The sequence below is a fragment of the Hipposideros armiger genome, unplaced genomic scaffold (assembly GCF_001890085.2).
Source record: "Hipposideros armiger isolate ML-2016 unplaced genomic scaffold, ASM189008v1 scaffold_304, whole genome shotgun sequence".
NCBI lineage: Eukaryota > Metazoa > Chordata > Mammalia > Chiroptera > Hipposideridae > Hipposideros > Hipposideros armiger.
In genome coordinates, this window is record NW_017731654.1 from 1,966,472 (window position 1) to 1,985,354 (window position 18,883).

At 51.3% G+C, this 18,883-nt stretch overlaps 2 protein-coding genes across 4 annotated transcripts in view; both read left to right on the forward strand.

Annotated features, from left to right (window-relative positions):
* The window catches only part of SHPK (sedoheptulokinase), a 28,544-nt gene extending 26,195 nt beyond the window's left edge, over positions 1 to 2,349 (forward strand). For all 3 annotated transcript variants that reach the window (XM_019659825.1, XM_019659828.1, XM_019659826.1), the window contains one exon: positions 1,457 to 2,349. In XM_019659825.1, the coding sequence (XP_019515370.1) occupies positions 1,457 to 1,869 (413 nt within the window). In that variant the 3' untranslated portion in view covers positions 1,870 to 2,349. The remainder of the gene's footprint in view (positions 1 to 1,456) is intronic.
* A 318-nt stretch (positions 2,350 to 2,667) lies between these two features.
* Positions 2,668 to 18,883, forward strand: part of TRPV1 (transient receptor potential cation channel subfamily V member 1) — a 39,330-nt gene continuing 23,114 nt past the window's right edge. Inside the window, exons 1-7 of the mRNA XM_019659836.1 lie at positions 2,668 to 3,221; positions 14,742 to 15,046; positions 15,755 to 15,921; positions 15,997 to 16,149; positions 16,617 to 16,757; positions 16,903 to 17,201; positions 17,737 to 17,916. Coding sequence (XP_019515381.1) covers positions 3,189 to 3,221; positions 14,742 to 15,046; positions 15,755 to 15,921; positions 15,997 to 16,149; positions 16,617 to 16,757; positions 16,903 to 17,201; positions 17,737 to 17,916 — 1,278 coding nt within the window. The 5' untranslated portion in view covers positions 2,668 to 3,188. The remainder of the gene's footprint in view (positions 3,222 to 14,741; positions 15,047 to 15,754; positions 15,922 to 15,996; positions 16,150 to 16,616; positions 16,758 to 16,902; positions 17,202 to 17,736; positions 17,917 to 18,883) is intronic.

Here is an 18,883-nt window from a genome sequence, read left to right on the forward strand (position 1 = left end):
TCCATCATGTCTCCTTAGTGTCTCTATCTTCTATTGGATCGATCTGTTTTTTTCTTTTTTTATCTCCTTTCCCTTTTTCCCCATTAGTTTGATGCTTTTACATTTATATCTATTCTTTTAGAAGTTTCCGACACACTCTGTTTCCTAGGATGTGGAGAGACAGTCACTGTTACACGTTGCTGTGTGGTGTAAATTTGTACAACTTCTAAGGAGGGAATGTCACGTGACTATTTTTTGATCCAGCAGTTCCCCTTCAAGGATTCAGTCCTATAGATTTATATACTGGTACACATTTACTAGGTGATCCAAGCACATGAGTTTTTCTGATATTTTAGTAGAATTTCTAGAGGGAGAGGAACAACACATATTCATTCTGCCATGTTTAATCAAAGTCCTACTGATCAAATTTTGACTATAATATTTAAATTGCCTCTCTCTCTCTCTCTCTCTCTCTCTCTCTCTCTCTCTCTCTCTCTCTTTCCCTCTCCCTCTCTCTCGTTCCTGAGCATGTATAGTTGAGTTTGTATAAATTAAATGTGCTGATGATGAGACTCCTTGGTGACTCTAGGTTGGTGGTTCTTAGCACTGGCCACACACTAGAAATACTTGTGGAGTTTTTAAAACAATGTGGATGTTCTCGTCCCGCCTGCACAAATGCTGATTATTTGGTCTGGGGAGTGGGTGGGGCCTGAGCATAGCATTTTATAAAGGTTCCTCAGCTGATTCTGATGCCCTCAAATGTGGGTAAGTGCCAGTCTAGAACCTTCTACTCAAAAAGTGTGGTCCTCAAGCAAGCAGTCCTGGTTTCCTCTAGGACAGCGGTTCTCAATCTTCCTAATGCCGTGACCCCTTAATACAGTTCCTCATGTTGTGGTGACCCCCAACCATAAAATTATTTTCATTGCTACTCTATAACTGTAATTTTGCTACTGTTATGAATCGTAATGTAAATATCTTTTTGTTTTCACGATGGTCTTAGGCGACCCCTGTGAAAGGGTCGTTCGACCCCCAAAGGGGTCGCGACCCACAGGTTGAGAACCTCTGCTCTAGACCATGATCAGCCCTGTGATCCTGGGATCTCTATGACAGTGCTAGTAAGTCTACTAGCAGCTGTGATGATACTTATTGATTAGTATATGCATTATGGCCCCCTTGGGACCAAGGGCCCCATAGCTGTAGGATGGTTAGGCTTCACAGCAACACTTACAAGATCTCTCCTTGATCTCTGGGCTGGGGTCTGCAGTGAGAGAGCTGGCTGAGATCTGGGGCAGGGCCTAGCTAGCCAGGCTGTGTGAGCCCTGAGATGGCACAGCCAGCTTCAGTGAGAAGCAGGTAGTAGATTTATCCCAGCCCCCTGGGAATTCTGTATTGTCTCATCCTGCAGCAAGCGGGGGTGGGGGGGGGTGGAGTGAGGGGGTGCGCATGAGTTCTCACAGGTCTTCTCTGTTCCTGGCAGGCCTGGAGGTTGAAGAATCCACTGTGTACTCACGCATGATCCAGGCAGCTGCGCAGCAGACAGACACCTGCCTAACTATCACTCCAACAGTGTTGGGCGAGAGGCACCTGCCAGACCAGCTGGCCTCAGTGACCAGAATCTCCTCCTCTGACCTCTCCCTGGGGCACGTGACCCGGGCCCTGTGCCGAGGCATCGTTCAGAACCTGCATTCCATGCTTCCATCTCAGCAGCTCCAGGAGTGGGGCGTGGAGCGTGTGGTCAGCAGTGGGAGTGCGCTGTCCAGGAACGAGGTGCTGAAGCAGGAAGTGCAGAGGGCTTTCCCTTTCCCAGTGTCCTTTGGGCAGGATGTAGACGCAGCTGTGGGGGCAGCACTAGTCATGTTCCAGAGAAACCTCAAGCAGGAGGAGCCCTAGTCAGCACACTATTTGGCCAAAGGACTGTTGCAAATTTTATCTAATTAACATTCCTGATGTGATCTTGGGGTCATCCTTTTCCTGGACAGCTCGGTGGGCAGTTTTTAAACAATGCTTCTTTTCAGGCACCATCTTGACCAAGGACCTTCCTTCAGGGTACACTCTAATAATGTAGCCAGGAGTCATCAACCAGATCCCAAATCAATGCCTTCTGAAAGAGACTCACCTGGGAGCTGGTTGCAAATGTAAATGTGGAAAAAAGAAAGAGAAAAAAGGAACAGGAGCCCAGCATCCTGGTCAGCAGGCTCACCTGTGATTCACCTGCAGATAAAGAGAAAATACATGTGGACTTCAGGCACCAAAAAGCCTGGTAGCTGTGGGCTCCAAGTAAGAAAAGAAGACCTGGGGGTCGGCTGAGTGGCTCAATTGATTAAGAGCGCAAGCTCTGAGCAACAGGGTTGCCGGTTCGATTCCCACATGGGCCAGTGAGCTGCACCCGAACTGAGCTGCCGCTGAGCTGCCAACAGGTGGCAGGATGGCTCAGCTGGTGAGAGCACATGCTCCTAACAACAAGGTTTCCGGTCTGACTCCTGCATGGGATGGTGGGCTACGCCCACCCACAACTAAAATTGAACATGGCACCTTGAGCTGAGCAGCTGCGAGCTGCCGACAGGCGGCCAGATGGTGACTGGACTTGGAGCTGAGCTAGCTGCGCCCTCCAGACAACACTTGGCTGTTCCCCTTTCCCAATTTCCCAACACTGTTCTCCTTCCTCAATTTCCCAATAAAAATCTTTAATAAATAAATAAGTAAATAAATGAAAAGAAGACCCTTCCCACTCCCCACTCCACCTCCAGCTTTTGTATTGTTTGTAGGGACATGAAGCCCAGACTTGGGCCACATGTGCGGTTGGAAAATTCCTTCCCTACTGGATTGTACCATATGACCCCTTTCCCAATCTCATTCTCCCCTGGCCACAGCTGGTTAGCTGGGGCAGCGGGAAGCCCAACGACCGTGAAGCAGCCTGGCTGAGGAGAAGATACAGGGGTCTGTGCTGGCTTTCTCACCACATACTTCCCCTCAAGGAGAGCCTGCTGCCCCAGATCCTCACAGCACAACTGGCGTGAAGCCATGGAACAGGGAAGGAAAGGCGGGTGGCATGGCCAGCAAGGGAGATGGATGCCGCATGGCTACCACCACGCAGCCACATTGTTCCCAAGAGTCTAACCAGGCACCAGCAGGACCCTTTTCCATGATTGGGTCTGTGCAACAATGGGTTTTCCCCCCTGCACAACCCTGGAATCTTTCCAAGGGGAGGGATGCATCCGGACATCCTCCTGCCAGAGCAGGTGGTAAGTTTAATCAGAGAGGACCTAGCTCTTTGTTTTGGTGTGGGCCTTGCTGGCTCACATGTGTTCCTGTCGCGCAGAGCATCCTACTGAGTCAGCATGTCTGCAAGGACCCCAGAGCATCTCAAGCCTTCCTGTGGTCAGTAGGGATGACTGTGGAATGGCTTCCAGGAGAGGGCCGCCATTGCTGCATCTACTTCCACGTTCCCAAGGGTGAACCCAGGCACCTAGGCGACTTTGTGTTTGGGAAGTAGTCATGTCGTGTCTTTGTAAATGCCACTTTATGAATTACGTGATTGTCTGAAGCTCTTTGATGAATCTGCCTGGCTGTGCTGATTGAATTTCAGATACTAAAGCTCCTCCCTTCCAGAGCCTTTTCCCTTTAATAAAAGACACCTTTCTGGTTTGGGAAGACTGTGAGTTACGGCAGAGCTGGGTTTGGGAATTTGCACATCGCCCTGAGGAATCATTTGTAGGTTACCCTGTAGAAAGGCCCTGCCTGCACCCCAGTTCTACGAGGACAAGTGGCTGCAGATCACTCAGGAAAGTCATGTAATTTTTCTCTCAGCTAGAATGAGTTAAGATGCCATCATTTTTGAGCCCATGAGAAAGGTCTCTGAGATAGAAGGCACCTAGGGATAGGCCTAAGGGTAACAGCTGTGTCTGTCAGGAGGCACTGGCCCTATGACTTTCATTCTCAGGGTGTATGGATAAAATCTGAATATAAGATTAGGAGCTAGATGGGTGTCCTGCAAGCCCAGGCCCAGGCAGCCCAGCCCAGTGCCTAGCGCAGCCCCTTCCCATGAGTCCACTCGACCTCTGAGGGCTGAGCCTTGCACGTTCTGAGCTTGTCAGCTAGCAGTGCTGCTGCTGTTTCTATTGCATGTGGCCTGGAGCCTCTGCAGGGGGGCTGAGTACAGCTACCAGGGCCTCATTTCTCCAGCCTGAAGTCAGACACCATTACTGCTTCTGCTTTTATTCCCAGGAGGTACCAATGAGTGTTTGAGACCAGCATGGTCCTCAGATGAGGAACTGGGCTTTTACGAGTATGACTGTTTGCAACATCCTGATCTTGGAAGCAAATGGTAGTCTCATACCTGATTTCCCACCTGATTTGCTTCGGTCAGTAAAATGTGAACTTTAGAAGTGTGTCACTTGTAGGCAGAAGCCTTTAGGAGCCAGTGTGTCATTTGCCACACTCCCTTCCCTTTGCCACAGTGATTGGTGGTGTCCCAGAGTGTAGAGGCTTGGTCAGCCTGCGTCCTGTGTGAGGGCGACATGATGTACAGCTCTCATCAACCAGTGAGTAACATGCAGTGTGATTGAGACACAAACCTCTGAGATTTGAAGCCATTGAGATTTGGGGATTGTTTGTTATCACAGCATAACTTAGTTCATCCTGACCACTACGGCCACAGTAGAGACTGCCTGAGAAGTCCCAACTGCGCCCAGCACACGCCCAGATGAGTCTTATTCATTGAGCATCTACTAGGAACTGGGTGTTCTGTCAGGTTCTGTGATGTGCTGTTGAATTTCCATCACTAAGGAATGTCGCTATGACAGATTTACCCATGTGCACAGAAGGAGGAGCAATTCATTTTTACACAAGTGACGTTGAACTAAACCGTGGCATGTTTCAATCCATTGACACTAATAACTATTTTTCGAGTTCTACTATGTATTCCTCTAATCGGAGCTAATTGGCCCTCTACTTGTTTGAACTCATTTGATCTTCACAATGATCCTAGAAGGTGGGTACTAGTACCCTCATTTCTCAGACGAAGAAACCGAGACACAAAAAAAGTGAAGGAACTTACCTAAGATCCAACACTAGGATTCAAACCCCAAGAGTCCACTTTCTTTAGCTTTCTAGGCAGAGGGGTCGAGCTAGGCAAATATATTTATGTTAAAGTGATTGGCATGTCCATGATAGGATGAATTGTCTGGTGTAACTGGGTCATAGGGCAAATGAAAGGGTATTGTAGGAGCCGTGGCTGGAAATACTGACCCCACTGTGGAGGGTCTTGGATACTAGACTGAGGGGTTTGGACTTTCTCCTATAGGCAGCAGAGTGGAGGATTGGGGCTTCATGGGCATCAGACGTATAAGTGCTGGTGGTATGGACTCAGGGTTGGAGGATGGGTGTAGTGGCCCAATTGGAGAAACCTGGAAAATAGCCTGTGAGAGATGGTGGGGCATGAACCGGCATGGGCACAGAGGAGTGCCAGTCGTCCAGCTCCATCCCCTGCTCCCTGCCACACACACCCTCCCTTTGGCCCATGACTCTATCCACATAATATTTATATGGCTTTCATGTTCTCCATTTTCCTTTTCTTCTCAAGTGGACTGAAAGCTCCTTGAGGGCAGGGTCCCTATTAGGTATTCTCTGTCCCAGCCTCTCCCTGTGCCCATAGGTGGCATGTCCTCACAGGCAGAACCCTACACCTGTCCAAGGTTCAGCTCAGTGCCATCTGCCTGCTGCAGTCTCCCTGGCAGCACATTGGCCGCTGGGTTACAATTGCAGCTGGCATCAGTGTTCACTGTTGGCACGCTCAGTGTTCACTGTTGGCACAGCCTTTGGCCCCTGCCTTGTGCCTGTAAGCATCAGAGAGAGCCTAGCAGCAGGTCTTCCTCCTCATCCATCCTGGCCTCCTTGAGGGCAGAAACCCTCGTATTCACCCCACTCACTGCTGTGGGTTCGAAAAGTACATAGCAGCCCCCCAGGATGGAGGGTCGGACACACCTGACCTCTTCCCTGCCACTATTAGACGGACAGGCCACATTTTTGAAAGCGAGATTGTCTCAATATTGAGATGCTTGCTTGCGTGACTCATAAAACATTAAACAAATCTTTTTTTTTTCATTAAAAAACAATTAGTCACAACCTCGAGCTAATGGCCGGATACAGCTCAGCAGTCAGCAGATGTGGCTCTCATGCTGAAATAATGAGGATGAGAACAATAACCCCTCATGCTTGCCAGGAGCTCTACCAGCTCACAGCACCCATTCACACCCAGTGTCCTTATTAATCCCCAGGAGAGCCCTGCAAAGCAGGCAGGGCAGGTGCTTTCGCCGGTTTTGTGGGTGCAGAAGCAGGCCCAGTCCTTCAGGTGCCGCTCAAGCATCTGGCACAGCCAGGCTTCTTCTCCCCCACCTCCATTCTCAGCCCACAACCCCGACCCGCCAACTGCTTCTCCCTCTTGTTCTGGTCCCTGCCCTGGGTCCCAGCTCTGCAGAGCAGGGCTCAGCTGTCGGGTGCTGAGTGGATGACTGATCCCTCTCCAGCTCAGCTGGCCAGCTCCATCCACTTCTGGAGCGTGCTGACCCGTCTCACAGGCCCCTGCCCTCCATGGGAGCTGGTCTTTCAGGCTCATGTGGGTACCTGGAGACACGCACAGATCAAATGCAGAAAGTACGTAGTTTTCTTCCAGGTTTGCAGATTGTCATCTGGATCTGGGCCCCTGAAGCCATTTAAAATCTGGGAGGTAAGAAACAAAAATCAGGGAAGTTAAATGTCAATACAAGATTTAGAAAACTTAAGACACAATTAGTCGAGTTGTCCCTGTCCTTGGGTGGGTTACAGGTATCTGCAGGGGTGCCCTCACCACTCTCCCTGGGGCTGAGACTAGGACTGCTTGGTTCCTACCCGGCTCCTCCTGGAGGTGCCAGGCACACAGTTCCCAACTTTGGTGATGAGGTTTTTTCTGCACATGGCAGTTTGCTGGTTTCTAGCTGTGCCAAAAAGTCTGGCTTCAAATCCTCGAGGAACTCAGGTGGATGAAGAAAATAAATTAGGCTTCTATTTCCAGTGTTAAGGGCTCAGTTTAAATCAATGTGCCCCTTGGTGGTAACACTGAGAGAACTGTGGCCATTTAGTGACATTAGTGGTTCTCACGTTGATCATACCAGCCTCGGCCCACCCACTTGCACTGCCTCTTGTCGCCCCATCAGACCTGAGCTTGGAGAAGTGCCCCCTCCTGGAAGTCATCATTAAAACATGATCTACCTACAAGGAGCTTTAATGGGTACATCATTACATAGATTCAAGAACGCCCTGTTCAAATTATGACCCAGAAAACTGCACTGATGGTGGTGAGGCCCAACCCTAAGGTCTTGTCTCCGCCACCATTTCATGAGTTGTAGTAGAACCACTCAGTGCAGGTACTGTTCAGATAAAGCCAGTCAGCATGCCCCTTTGGGCAAAGCACAGAGCGAGGTTTAGAGAAGGGAAATGGAGAGCACAAGGGCCCTGTCTCAGGGAAGTTAAAGTTCAATACCATCTTTAAGAAACTGCATGTTTCCTAAAGTATGCTTACCACTGTCCTCGGGCAGGTTATGTACCCTGTCAATGCTTCATTTCCTTATCTTAAAATGGGGACAAAATTATACTCACCTCATGAAACTTTGTGAAGGTTCAATGAGATAGTGAACTCGTATAAAGTGCTTATCCCAGAACCTGGCACACTGCAGGAGCTCAGTAAGTATTCACTATGATTGTCATTGTCATAATGACCATAGGTACCAATGACCACAGGAAGGCATAGGCTGAGATTTCTGCAGGAGTTGAGAAGACATAGGTTGAGATTTCTGCAACATTTCAGGCTGGGTCCTTGAGGGGGCAGGCTTTTTGGAGGAGGTGGGATTTGAATGATTAAATCTCAAGCATCTATCGGTCTCACCTGTCACCTGGCCTTAAAGATGGGTTAAGTGGGATGGATAGTGCAAGCATGGGCAGAAAGAGGGCAGGGCAAAAGCATGGAGGGCAGGGCAAAAAGTTAGTGTGGCTGGGGAGCAGATGGGTCTAGGTGACCGGAAGGGATAGGCTATGGTGTGGGAGAGGACTGCGGCTGTGGGCTCAGGGTGCCAGGCTGAGGGGTAGGGCCTCGTTTGGTAAGAGGGTGAGATCAGGACAATGTTCTAGGACTGTGGATTGGGAGGTGGCACATGGGGGGGGTGATAGGCTGGGGAAGGGAGGCACTTCTGGGTGCTTCAGGTGGGAAGAAGTGACTGCCAGCTGCAGAGAGGGATGGATGTGAGCCATGGAAATGTATTCCAGACAGCGAGATAGTGGAGATGACAAAGTATGTTGGTCTTGGTGACCAGAAGAAAGTTGGTGTCTTTACAGGCAGGAGCATTGAGGGGAGGGAATGTGGAGAGAAGAGGAGTCCATCTTGGGATGTGCTAAGGGGAAGGGGTTTATGGTCTTCACCTGGAGATTCCGGGAGGCAGGGATGGAGCTCAGGGGAGAGGGCTGGACACCTGGATGAAGGATCGCTGGCTTGGGAGTGTCAGATGGGTCCTTGGAGGAGCGAGGGTCTCAGAGAGGGGTAGGAGGAGATAAGAGTCCTGGTGAATACCTGTGTGTAGGGGAAGGGCATGGTGAGGAGAGGAGGCCAAGGAGACCAAGAAGGGGCTGTCAGGGAAGGCGGAGAAGGGACAGGATTTCTGCTGCAGCCCTCTCAGCACCTTTCTCAGCTGTCTCCCACCCATGCCTGAGGGCTGCCCACAGCTGAGACTTGACACAGTGACAGCATGTCACAGTCTCCATACTGAGGTGCTCCTCACCATGCCTCTGGCCCACGTGTTTAGAAGGAACAGTGACCTCAGAGGACTTGTAGGTTGAGGGGTCACTGTTGGTGAGTCTTTCATATATGTAACAAATTGTTGTGTAGTGATTAAGAATAAATTTCACAGGGCCGGCCGAGTGGCTCAGTTGGTTAAGAGCTCGCTCAAGAGTTCGAGCTCTGAGCAACAGCAGTTTGAGTCCCGCCCAAGCTGAGCTGCGGCTGAGCTGCCAACAGGTGGCAGGATGACTCAGCTAGTAAAAAAAAAAAAAAAAAGAATAAATTTCATGATCCAGCAATACAATTTCTGAGTATATACCCAAAAGACTTGAAAGCAGGGCCTCAAAGAGATATTCACACATCCATGCTCAGAGCAGCATTATTCACGACAGCCAAAAGGTGGAAGCCACCCAAATGTCTATTGACAAATGAATGGATAAACAAAATATGGTGTATACATACAGTAGAATATCATTCAGCCTTAAAAAAGGAAGGAAATTCTGACACATGCTACAACATGGATGACCCTTAAGGACATTATGCTAAGTGAAATACTATGCCAGTCACAAAGGGACAAATGCTGAATGAGTCCACTTACATGATGTTCTTAGAGTAGTCAAATTAATAGAGACAGAAAGTAGAATGTGGTTGCTAGGGGCTGGGGGAAGGGAGGAATGGGGACTCAGTGTTTAATGGGCACAGAGTTTCAGTTTTGCAAGATGAAAAGAGTTCTGGAGATGGATGGTGGTGATGGTTCCATAATATTGTGATTGTACTTAATTATGCTGAATTGTGCTAAGATGGCGCCTGCATAGAAAGGTGCCCAAGCAGGGGCATGGTTTGGCATGGTGGGATGGCCCATCTTCCATGCCCAGACCAGCAGTGTGACCTGGGTGAGTCATCTAACAGGTGTCAAATGGGTACAACAGCCTCTGCCCTCCCACTGCCCAGGGTTGTTGTGTGGCCTCGGAGAGTGGGTTTGCGAAAGTTCTTTGTAAAGTGTCAAATGTCCTGCAGAATCCGTGTGATGTCTGCACTTGACAGCCTGACTTCAGGATCAGAGCTTGTGAGCTGCTCCAGGCAGGGCTATGATGGGCCTTTCTGGCCTGTGGCTGCTCATTTCAGGCTGTGTCTGACCCATGGCTTACTAGAGTCCTCTAGGGTTCCTACAGGCAGCTTCTGGAATTTTTGGGCTGCAGTCTGTATGAACACCCAGAAAGACTTTGCAACTTTTCTCAGCCAGGTTCCCGGAGGGAATAAAGCCCTATTATATGTGATGAATTAACTTTGCTCCTGTGCATTTCTGATGGTACTAGAAGTGAGAAAATGGATGCAATTTTCTTTGTTCCGTGGTTCCTTGAGGAACCCTGGTTGAGAAAGGCTGGGACCTGGCCAGCACAGAAGCTCCCACCTCAAACCCCATCCCAGGTTTGGGCACCCAGGGAATGGGGGGCCCAAGAAAGGTAGGGACTGGTCCAAGGTCACACAAAGTTGGTGCAAAATTAGAGCTCAAAACCAAGTCTCTAAATGCCAGGTCAGTGCTGCCTAATGGGTGATGCGACCATTCCCATTCACTTTGCCTTTTGCAAATGGAGCAGTTCCAGGGTGCTGGGTTTTACATTCTGGTTGTGAAACTGCATTTATTGAGCCGTTTTCCCCAGAACCCAGACAATGCGGTGTGCAAGAGTGGTGGATGTGGGGGGCCTGAGCAGAGCCCCCTTGCCTGGAGAGCTGAGGTCACAGCTCTGGCTGGTTCTGGGCTGTGTGTGGCTAAGTGCACTGCAGCCCTGGCATGGTTTGAGGAGGGGCAGAGGCTAAGTGGTTTCTAAAAAAGGGCAAAAATGATGGGAAAGGCTTTGGGATCCTCTGGGAATCAGAGCCGCGGCAACAGCAGCTGCTGCCATTGCTGGAAGCATTTCCTTGAGTGCCATAGAGTGCCCACAGCCCATCCCTGCCAGTGCAGAGCAGCCGTGGCCCGGAGAAGGGCCGAGGATCCTCCCAGAGGCAGGGGAGGCAACTCTTCTCCCCACACCAGCCCAACTCTTCCTTCGAATAGCAACAGCCTTCAAGAGCTCACCGGCACCTGTTGGGTCTGGGCTGTGCCTGCATCCTGCTGGTGAGTCCCTTTTGTTGTTTGATGGTCAACACAGATGTGAGTGTTTAGAATGGCATAGTGAGCGGTCCAAAGCTGGGCCCTTCCGCTTTCCAGCTATGTGTCTATGGGCAGTTCAACTAACCTCTCAGTGCCTCAGTTACCCCATCTGACGACTGGGGATAATAACAGCGGTTGCCTCAAAGGCTGTGGTGAGGCATAAGTGATGCTGTAACTGCAGTGAACTTAGCCTGGCGAATCGTAAGCACTTGGTAAGTGATAGTGGAGGGTGCTATTGTCCATGTGTATTATTTGCACCAGAGTCATCCTGGGGTGAAGAACCTGCGGCTGCTGCTGAGGCCAGTGGTTTGTGGCTGGAGGTTTGACTGTGTTGCCCTCTCTGTAGTGAAGAAGGGCTGGGCTGGGAGGCAGGATCCTTGGGTTGTTTCCAGGCTCCATTCTCTCTCTCTCTCTCTCTCTCTCTCTGGCTGAGTTCCTCTGGTTCTTCATCCATGGGTTGGGAAGTCCCCAGCTCTCTGTCCCTCTTTAGGAGATGCTCAGGTAGGCTGAGGGGATGAGAATGCTCAGGGCTGGGTCCTGGGTCACTTCCCGAGAGCCTGCAGGGAGGCTGGAGGCAGATGGGTGCTTTGGGCAGAGAGGGGAGTGGGAGAGCCACGCCCCAGAATGTGTCACTTGGACTGGGGAGAGAAAAAGGAGGCTTCTCCCAGGGGGAGAGCAGTGTCCTTTTTGGTTCTGGAGTTGAGAAAGACCCAGAGGCTGAACCAGGTCTCTGCCGGACAGGGTCATTTTCTTGGGACCATCCTTTAGTTCAGATTGGTGAGTTTTTGAACCTTATGTAAGCCAGAACCACCATCTCCATCAGACACCCCAAATCACAGTTGGAATTCTCCCATCACATATAGAATGTTCAGCTGTGACAGGTGTGTTGCCATGGGCTCATGTGCTGGACATACCCAGGCCTGGCAGTGACAGGCTGTTCTGTCCCTGTCTACCCTCCCAGCCCAGAGCAAATGGCCTCTCAGTCCCTGTCCTGCCCTGCCTGCTCTGGAAGAAGCTTGGTTTCCAGTAGGAAATCAGATGCAGCAGATATAGTACAGATTTGGGGTTTGTTGACTGACTGAATGATGGTACAATATGGGCTGCTTTGTATTTACTGGGTTGGGTTAGATTTGGATTGGTCCAGAGGAAGAGGTGAAGCTGGTAAAAAAGAACATCACTGAAAGGTTGGTGGAGCCTCCTGCTATAACAGGTACTCTCTTGTTGGGCTAAGAGCTGCTAGTCAGGTAGCACGCTTATTCTTTGTTTTTTTTATTCAGCCTGATCCAAGGGGAGGCAGTCATTGGAGAATGTCTTGGCATATGGCCTGGGTCTTATTCGTCCTTTGTTTTGGGTTTTGAGTTTCCTGGGATGCTTGTTCATACAGTAAGGTGCTAGAGGTTTGGGGCTTCTAAGTTGAACGGCATTGTCCCCACTTGCTTGGACCCGGGCTGGGATGGCCTGGCCCCCAGGCCCGGGTGTGAGGTCTGGGGCTGAGTTTCATGGCCAAGAAAGAGCCCTGAGCCTTCCAGAGAAGCGGTAGAGAGCTGGAGATGCACTGGAGCCAGGCTGCCTGGGATCAAATCCAGGTCCGGCCTCTTACTGACTGTGTGACTTCAGGCAAGTAACGTAACCATTCTGTGCCTCCATTTCCTCACCTGTAAAATATTTACCTCTTAGAGATGTTGTGAGAACGAAGCAAATGAATGTGTGTGAAATGTTAGAACAGCGCTTGCCTTTGCACAGCACATGCTCAAACACGTCAACTATTTTCATTCTCATGAGCCTCCTGTGCCTTTTAAATGGTGACAGGCTCTCCTTATTTTGAACAGTCCTTGACGAGAAGTTAGCTTCTGGAAGCACAGACTAGTAGCGGGTGTCAGGCTTCTGAAGTTTCTCATGGCTTCCTACCATCCACACAATAATGCCCACATCCTGTTCCTTGGTTCTGACCCTTCCTTGGTTCTGACCCCACTGCCTATCCCCTAGCCCCACTGGCTTCCTCTTCATCATCTACTATGAAACCCCCACCCTTTCCCCAGTCCCAGCCCAACCCTCCTCCCTTACCTGGCCCAGCTCATCCGTCACCTCCTCCTTAGAGGGACTACACCCCCTGGTCCCTCTTGCCACCCCTATGCCCCAGCCGGCACCTGGTTTCTGTCTCAGATGGGGTCTGAGTTCTCTCTGTGCCCCAGCACAGGACTGGACACTCAGTAGGCCTCAGTAGATGGGTGTTGAGTGATGGGTGAACAAATGAGTGAGTGGTTAGAAGTGGGGCTTTTTGTGGCCAGGAACATTTCCTGCTGCAGGGTTTCCACCTGATGGATGAATCAGAGGACTCAGGCTCTCCCGAAAGCAGAACAGGCAGAAGAGGAAACGGGCTGGCAGTCAGCTGCCTCTCTTGTTCACAGGGTGCAGAATGGTGAGGCCACCTCATTTCCTCCTCATGGATCTGGGCATCAGGTCGTAGCTGATTTAGTGCCATGGCTCAGCCATGTGCTCTGAGGTTGCATTTTCACTTGAAAGTATAGTTCTTATGAAGCCTCTCATTCCTTCAGTGGCTGTTTTCTGGGATCCAGCCAGTGCTGGAACACGACTCTCCCTAACTTCCTATGTAAATGGGAACTAGAAGAGTCTGTATTCGATCTCTCTCATTTCCCCCACAGTGACCAGCATCACTTTTTTTCATAAAGACCTGGATCACACAAGCGCCCTGCCCAGGAGGAGGTCACGGGGCAGGGGAGAGATAAAGCAATGACAGATGGAAGTTGCTAGACTGCAGAATGGACCATGCTAAGGGGCCATGTGGATGGCACGAGCTGGAGGAGAAGAGAGCATGACCAGTGCAGGGACTAGGGGTTATGGAGGAGGTGGAATAAGTGCTGGACCCTGAGGGGTGGTGGCTTCTGAGAGGTGGTGAGGTTTGGGCAAGAAAAGGAGGAGAAAGCACCCCTGGTGGAGGCGTACAGGAGCAAAGGCCACTGAGATGTGGGACAGCCCTAGGTACCAGGGAGTGAGAGTGCCCAGCCGGATGGAGGGGAAGAGCAGGAGGTGAGGTTAAGAAGGGAGTGGAAAACAGCATCAACACACGTTTACAGCCCTGTGTGCTGACACTCACTGTCAGCTTAACTCCACATGTTCAGGCCTAGAAGGTCCACCAGCCCCCAATCACTTAAAATAGAAAAGTTCAGGGTCAGGATGCTTGACCAATACTAATTTCACCAAAATGACAAAGAAAAAGCACAAAAAAATTCCCCTACAAGCTCAATGGTTGCAGCGGCGAAGGCAGGCGAGTGCATGGCTGACAGGGACACATGGCACAGGAGGGCCTGTGCAGTGCAGTGTGAGTGTGTCGGTCTCTGCCAGCCACCCCATTCCCGGGCATGCAGACTGCTCGGCTCTTTGGGCTGCGCGTCCTCATCACTGAGCTGTTCCCTGAATGCACAGCCAGACAAGGCCACTTCCCTTGTTCTGATCGTGCAGGGGGCAGAGCAGTGGTATCATCCCCAGTCTGCAACGAGGCAGCTGAGGCCCAGAGAAAAGGAGTGGCTCACCCAAGTCCCTCAGAGCCTGTGAGCTCCAAGCCTGGGGCCCACTCACCCCCGGAGGCTGATGCCCATGGGGCTGCTACCTGGGTCTCCGGGGATGTACAGCACCCTTGGAAGCTTCCATTCTGGGGGGCTGGAGGCATCAGTGTTGGACCTCTGGAATGTTTTGCTTCACAGGGGCCTTTGCAAGGAGGGCAGGTTGGGGCTGGCGTTGTACAGTTCTTGAGCTGAGAACAAACCGGATCTTGGTGGCTGCCCACAGGCTGCCTCTTGGGCCAGGATGAAGAAATGGGGGAATCCAGACTCAGGGGAGTCTGAGGATCTGCCACAAGAGAACTCCTGCCCAGATCCCCTGGATGGAGACCCTAACTCCAGGCCAGCTCCAGCCAAGGCCCACGTCTTCCCCACGACCAAGAGCCGCAGCCGGCTGTTTGGGAAATGTGACTCGGAGGAGGCTTCTCCTATGGACTGCTCTTACGAGGAAGGCCAGCCAGCTTCCTGCCCAGCCATCACAGTCAGCCCTGTTTTTATTCTCCAGAAGACTGGGGATGGCCCCACCTGTGCCAGGTAAGCTGTGTCTGTAGCCCTGCCCCTCCCCATCAGGAACCCAACTGGCTCCGCTGGCTGAGGCCCCAGCCATGGAGACACCTTGTGGTACTCCAACCTGGGGGCTGAAGGTCATAGTGCTGAGAGCTGGGGAGCCGTTGGAGGCCATCTGGTCCAGCATCTGCCCTCCTAGGACCTTTAGGACACATGGTCACCAATGGATGCTGGCATATGTATATGCTGATCCTAGCTGCTGGCTGATCTCTAGGTGTTCAGTCCCAAACACTTAATTTACAGTCAAAAAGCTCAAGGGAAGGATGCTTTTAGACAGAGTACAAAACAGCTCCAGCGAGGAGCCCTCCAGCCCTCCTGCCTCCTCTAAGGCAGGACAGGGAGGGCACATGGGCTGGCTGACTTCTGGGGCAGTGTGAGGACGATTTTTGACAGAAAAGTGAGTGGCTTGGGTGTTGGAGGAAGTGGCAGTATCAAAGACTTTCAAATGGTGCCTACAGACAGGGTGGGGACAGAATGGGGGCATGTGTGCGCCCCCAGTCCCCTGTTGCATCCGTTTCCTGGATGGTCACTTAGACAGACGAGTGGGTTTTTTTTATCATGTTTTTTTCCCTTTTGATTTGCCTTGGGGTTTCGTCATGCTCCCCAACAAGCTCCGAAGGCCTTGGGCCTGAGGCAAGACCAGAATATGCAACAAAGGTGTTTTCTGGCCTACAGGCAGCTGTCCCAGGACTCTATCCCTGCTGGTGCTGAGAAGAGCCTCAAGCTCTATGACCGCAGGAAGATCTTCGAAGCTGTCGCTCAGAATAACTGCAAGGAGCTGGAGAGCCTGCTGCTCTTCCTGCAGAGGAGCAAGAAGCACCTCATGGACAGCGAGTTCAAAGGTGGCCTCACAGAGGGCCGGGTTCCCAGGGTGCCCCAGAGCCACGCCCTTCTCTGACCTTCCCTTTGTCTTGCAGACCCAGAGACAGGGAAGACCTGTCTGCTGAAAGCTATGCTCAACCTGCATGATGGGCAGAATGACACCATCCCCCTGCTCCTGGAGATTGCCCGGCAGACGGACAGCCTGAGAGAGCTTGTCAATGCCAGCTACACGGACAGCTACTACAAGGGTGAGGGGCGACGGGGTTGGCACGACTTTGCCACAAGCACACCTTAAACCAGAAGGGCACAGTTGGGCAAGCCTCTGAACAACTTACTCCCTGTCTCAGCCACTGAGTTGGCATCTCCTGGTCCTAAGGTTCCTGCTTCCCCCACCTGCTGTCTTGGTTTCTTCTGGTGCTGAGGGTCCCGTCCTCCCCTCTGTGACCTTGGAGTTCCTTGTCCCTGGAAGTCATGGCCTCCCTCTCTGCTACTGTTCCTTGACCTTGGGCAATTTTGACACCTTCAGCTCCAAGACCCTTTTACTGGGGGTCTCTACTCTTGCCTTAGGGTCTCCCTGGGCCCCCTTTGGGGTCTCTGGCCTGGACTCCTCCAGTGGAGGGGGTCATCTGGCACTTTCTGCCCAGGCCCTTCCCCACCTGTGTGGGCACCCCTGCAGGACTGTGAGCACAATACCAACAGCACGCACCCTTCACAGGCCAGACGGCCCTGCACATCGCCATTGAGAGACGGAACATGCCACTGGTGACCCTCCTGGTGGAGAACGGTGCAGACGTCCAGGCTGCAGCCAATGGGGACTTCTTTAAGAAAATCGAAGGGCGGCCTGGCTTCTACTTTGGTAGGGAGACCATGGGGTAGACACTTGGCTTTTTGACAATTGCTGAGGGGAGGTTTGGAGCAGAGACAGAGGGAGTTAGAGACTGGGAGTCCAGGACCCAAGCTGTCTGTCCCTGAGACCCACCATGTGCCTGTGTTGACCATAGGTGAGCTGCCCCTCTCCCTGGCCGCATGCACCAACCAGCTGGGCATTGTGAAGTTCCTGCTGCAGAACTCCTGGCAGCCGGCAGACATCAGCGCCCGGGATTCGGTGGGCAACACGGTGCTGCACGCGCTGGTGGAGGTGGCTGACAACACAGTTGACAACACCAAGTTTGTGACAACCATGTACAATGAGATTCTGATCCTGGGGGCCAAGCTCCACCCTACACTGAAGCTGGAGGAGCTCACCAACAAGAAGGGGCTGACGCCCCTGGCCTTGGCCGCGAGTAGTGGGAAGATTGGGGTAGGGAGGGGGTTCATGCTGAGCTGGGGGTGCTGTGGGAAGGGACTGCCTGCCTCACTGTGTGTGCCTGGCATTGCCTCCGTGTGAACCCTGATGCTGTCACAGCAGCCTGTAGGTGGGAGGCTGTGAGAGTAAGCCAGAGGAATCGTGAGAGCTGAATGAACCCAGTATCACACATGTGGCCATATCTGATTTTTAACTCTGAGCATCACCAAGAAGACATGAGGAGGGGGTGGGGTGCAGGGGCCTGGGGAAGAGGGTGGGTTGAGCTGAGGGTGACATGGATGTATCAGACAGGTGTGGTCAGGTGATGGCTCTGATATGGCTGCAGTTGGAGTCTGAGGCAGCAGGCAGATTGATCTTGATGGTGGACAGGAGGCCTCTGGATGGAAGTGGTGCTTGGTGCTTGGGTGGGGCTTCCAACTGGGCTAGGAAGCAGAATTATTCTTAAAGCAGAGGTGGTGGCCCAGTGGGGACACAGCCTAGGGCAGGGCTCCAGGCTGGTCTCTAATGAGCTCTCGTATCTCCATGGCAGGTCTTGGCTTATATTCTCCAGAGGGAGATCCAGGAGCCCGAGTGCAGGCACCTGTCCCGGAAGTTCACCGAGTGGGCCTACGGGCCTGTGCACTCCTCGCTCTATGACCTGTCCTGCATTGACACTTGTGAGAAGAACTCAGTGCTGGAGGTGATTGCCTACAGCAGCAGTGAGACCCCTGTGAGTGGGCCTGGGCAGGGACCCAGGGAGGGCTTTTGGTCTCATAGCACCCCAGCCTCCACCCCCACCCCCACCCCTGGTCCGGCTCTGCTGTCGTCCCATCATTGAAAACCCACTCCCCCGGGCCTACACCCTGCAGCCTCATTACCCATTTCCTTCCTGTTGAATGTTTTCCTTCAACATACAAACAATATACAAAGATATTTCCATAAAAGCGTAAATATTTCAGAAGTCCATAGACAAAAAGAATCCTCCTTTTATCCATATGAAAACATGTAACTTCATTTTGTTTACTAAATAGGATCATACTATGCATAATGTAGAACAACTAGTTTTTCCACTTAATGGTGTGTCTTGTAGATAATTTTATATCTGTATATACGGGTCTGCTTCATTAAAAAAATGGCTGCATAGTATCCCATAGTAGAGATGGGGAGAAAATGTCCATAGGTTATTTGCAGCTTTTTGCTATGATAATGCTAAAGGCCACTGGACATGGGTTTGACAAGTTTTCTATGAAGGATACCTGGCATTGGAATTGCCAAGTCAAAATTGTGCACATTTTAATAGCTTCTGGTAAATTGTCCTTTAGAAAGACTGTATCTTGCACTTGCCCACCACCAGTGGGTACACAGCTACCCATGGCCTTGCCAACCTGGGTATTGTCAATCTTTGTTGTTTTTTTAACTAGTTTTATTAAACTCGAATTTTCTTTTTAAACTAGTTTATAAAAAATTAGTTATAAGTCCATGGAGCCAAAAATGCTATCTCAATGATGTCTTAATTTTAGTTGTTTTTGTTTTTTCTTAAGATTTTTATTGGGGAATTGGGATGGGAACAGTGCTGGGGAATTGGGGGAAGGGGAACAAACAAGTTGCTGTCGTTTTGTTCTTCAGTCTAGTTGTGGAGGACATTGCTTCACTGGCCCAAGTTGGCACCATCATTGCGCTCTTCCTGGGCGAGGCAG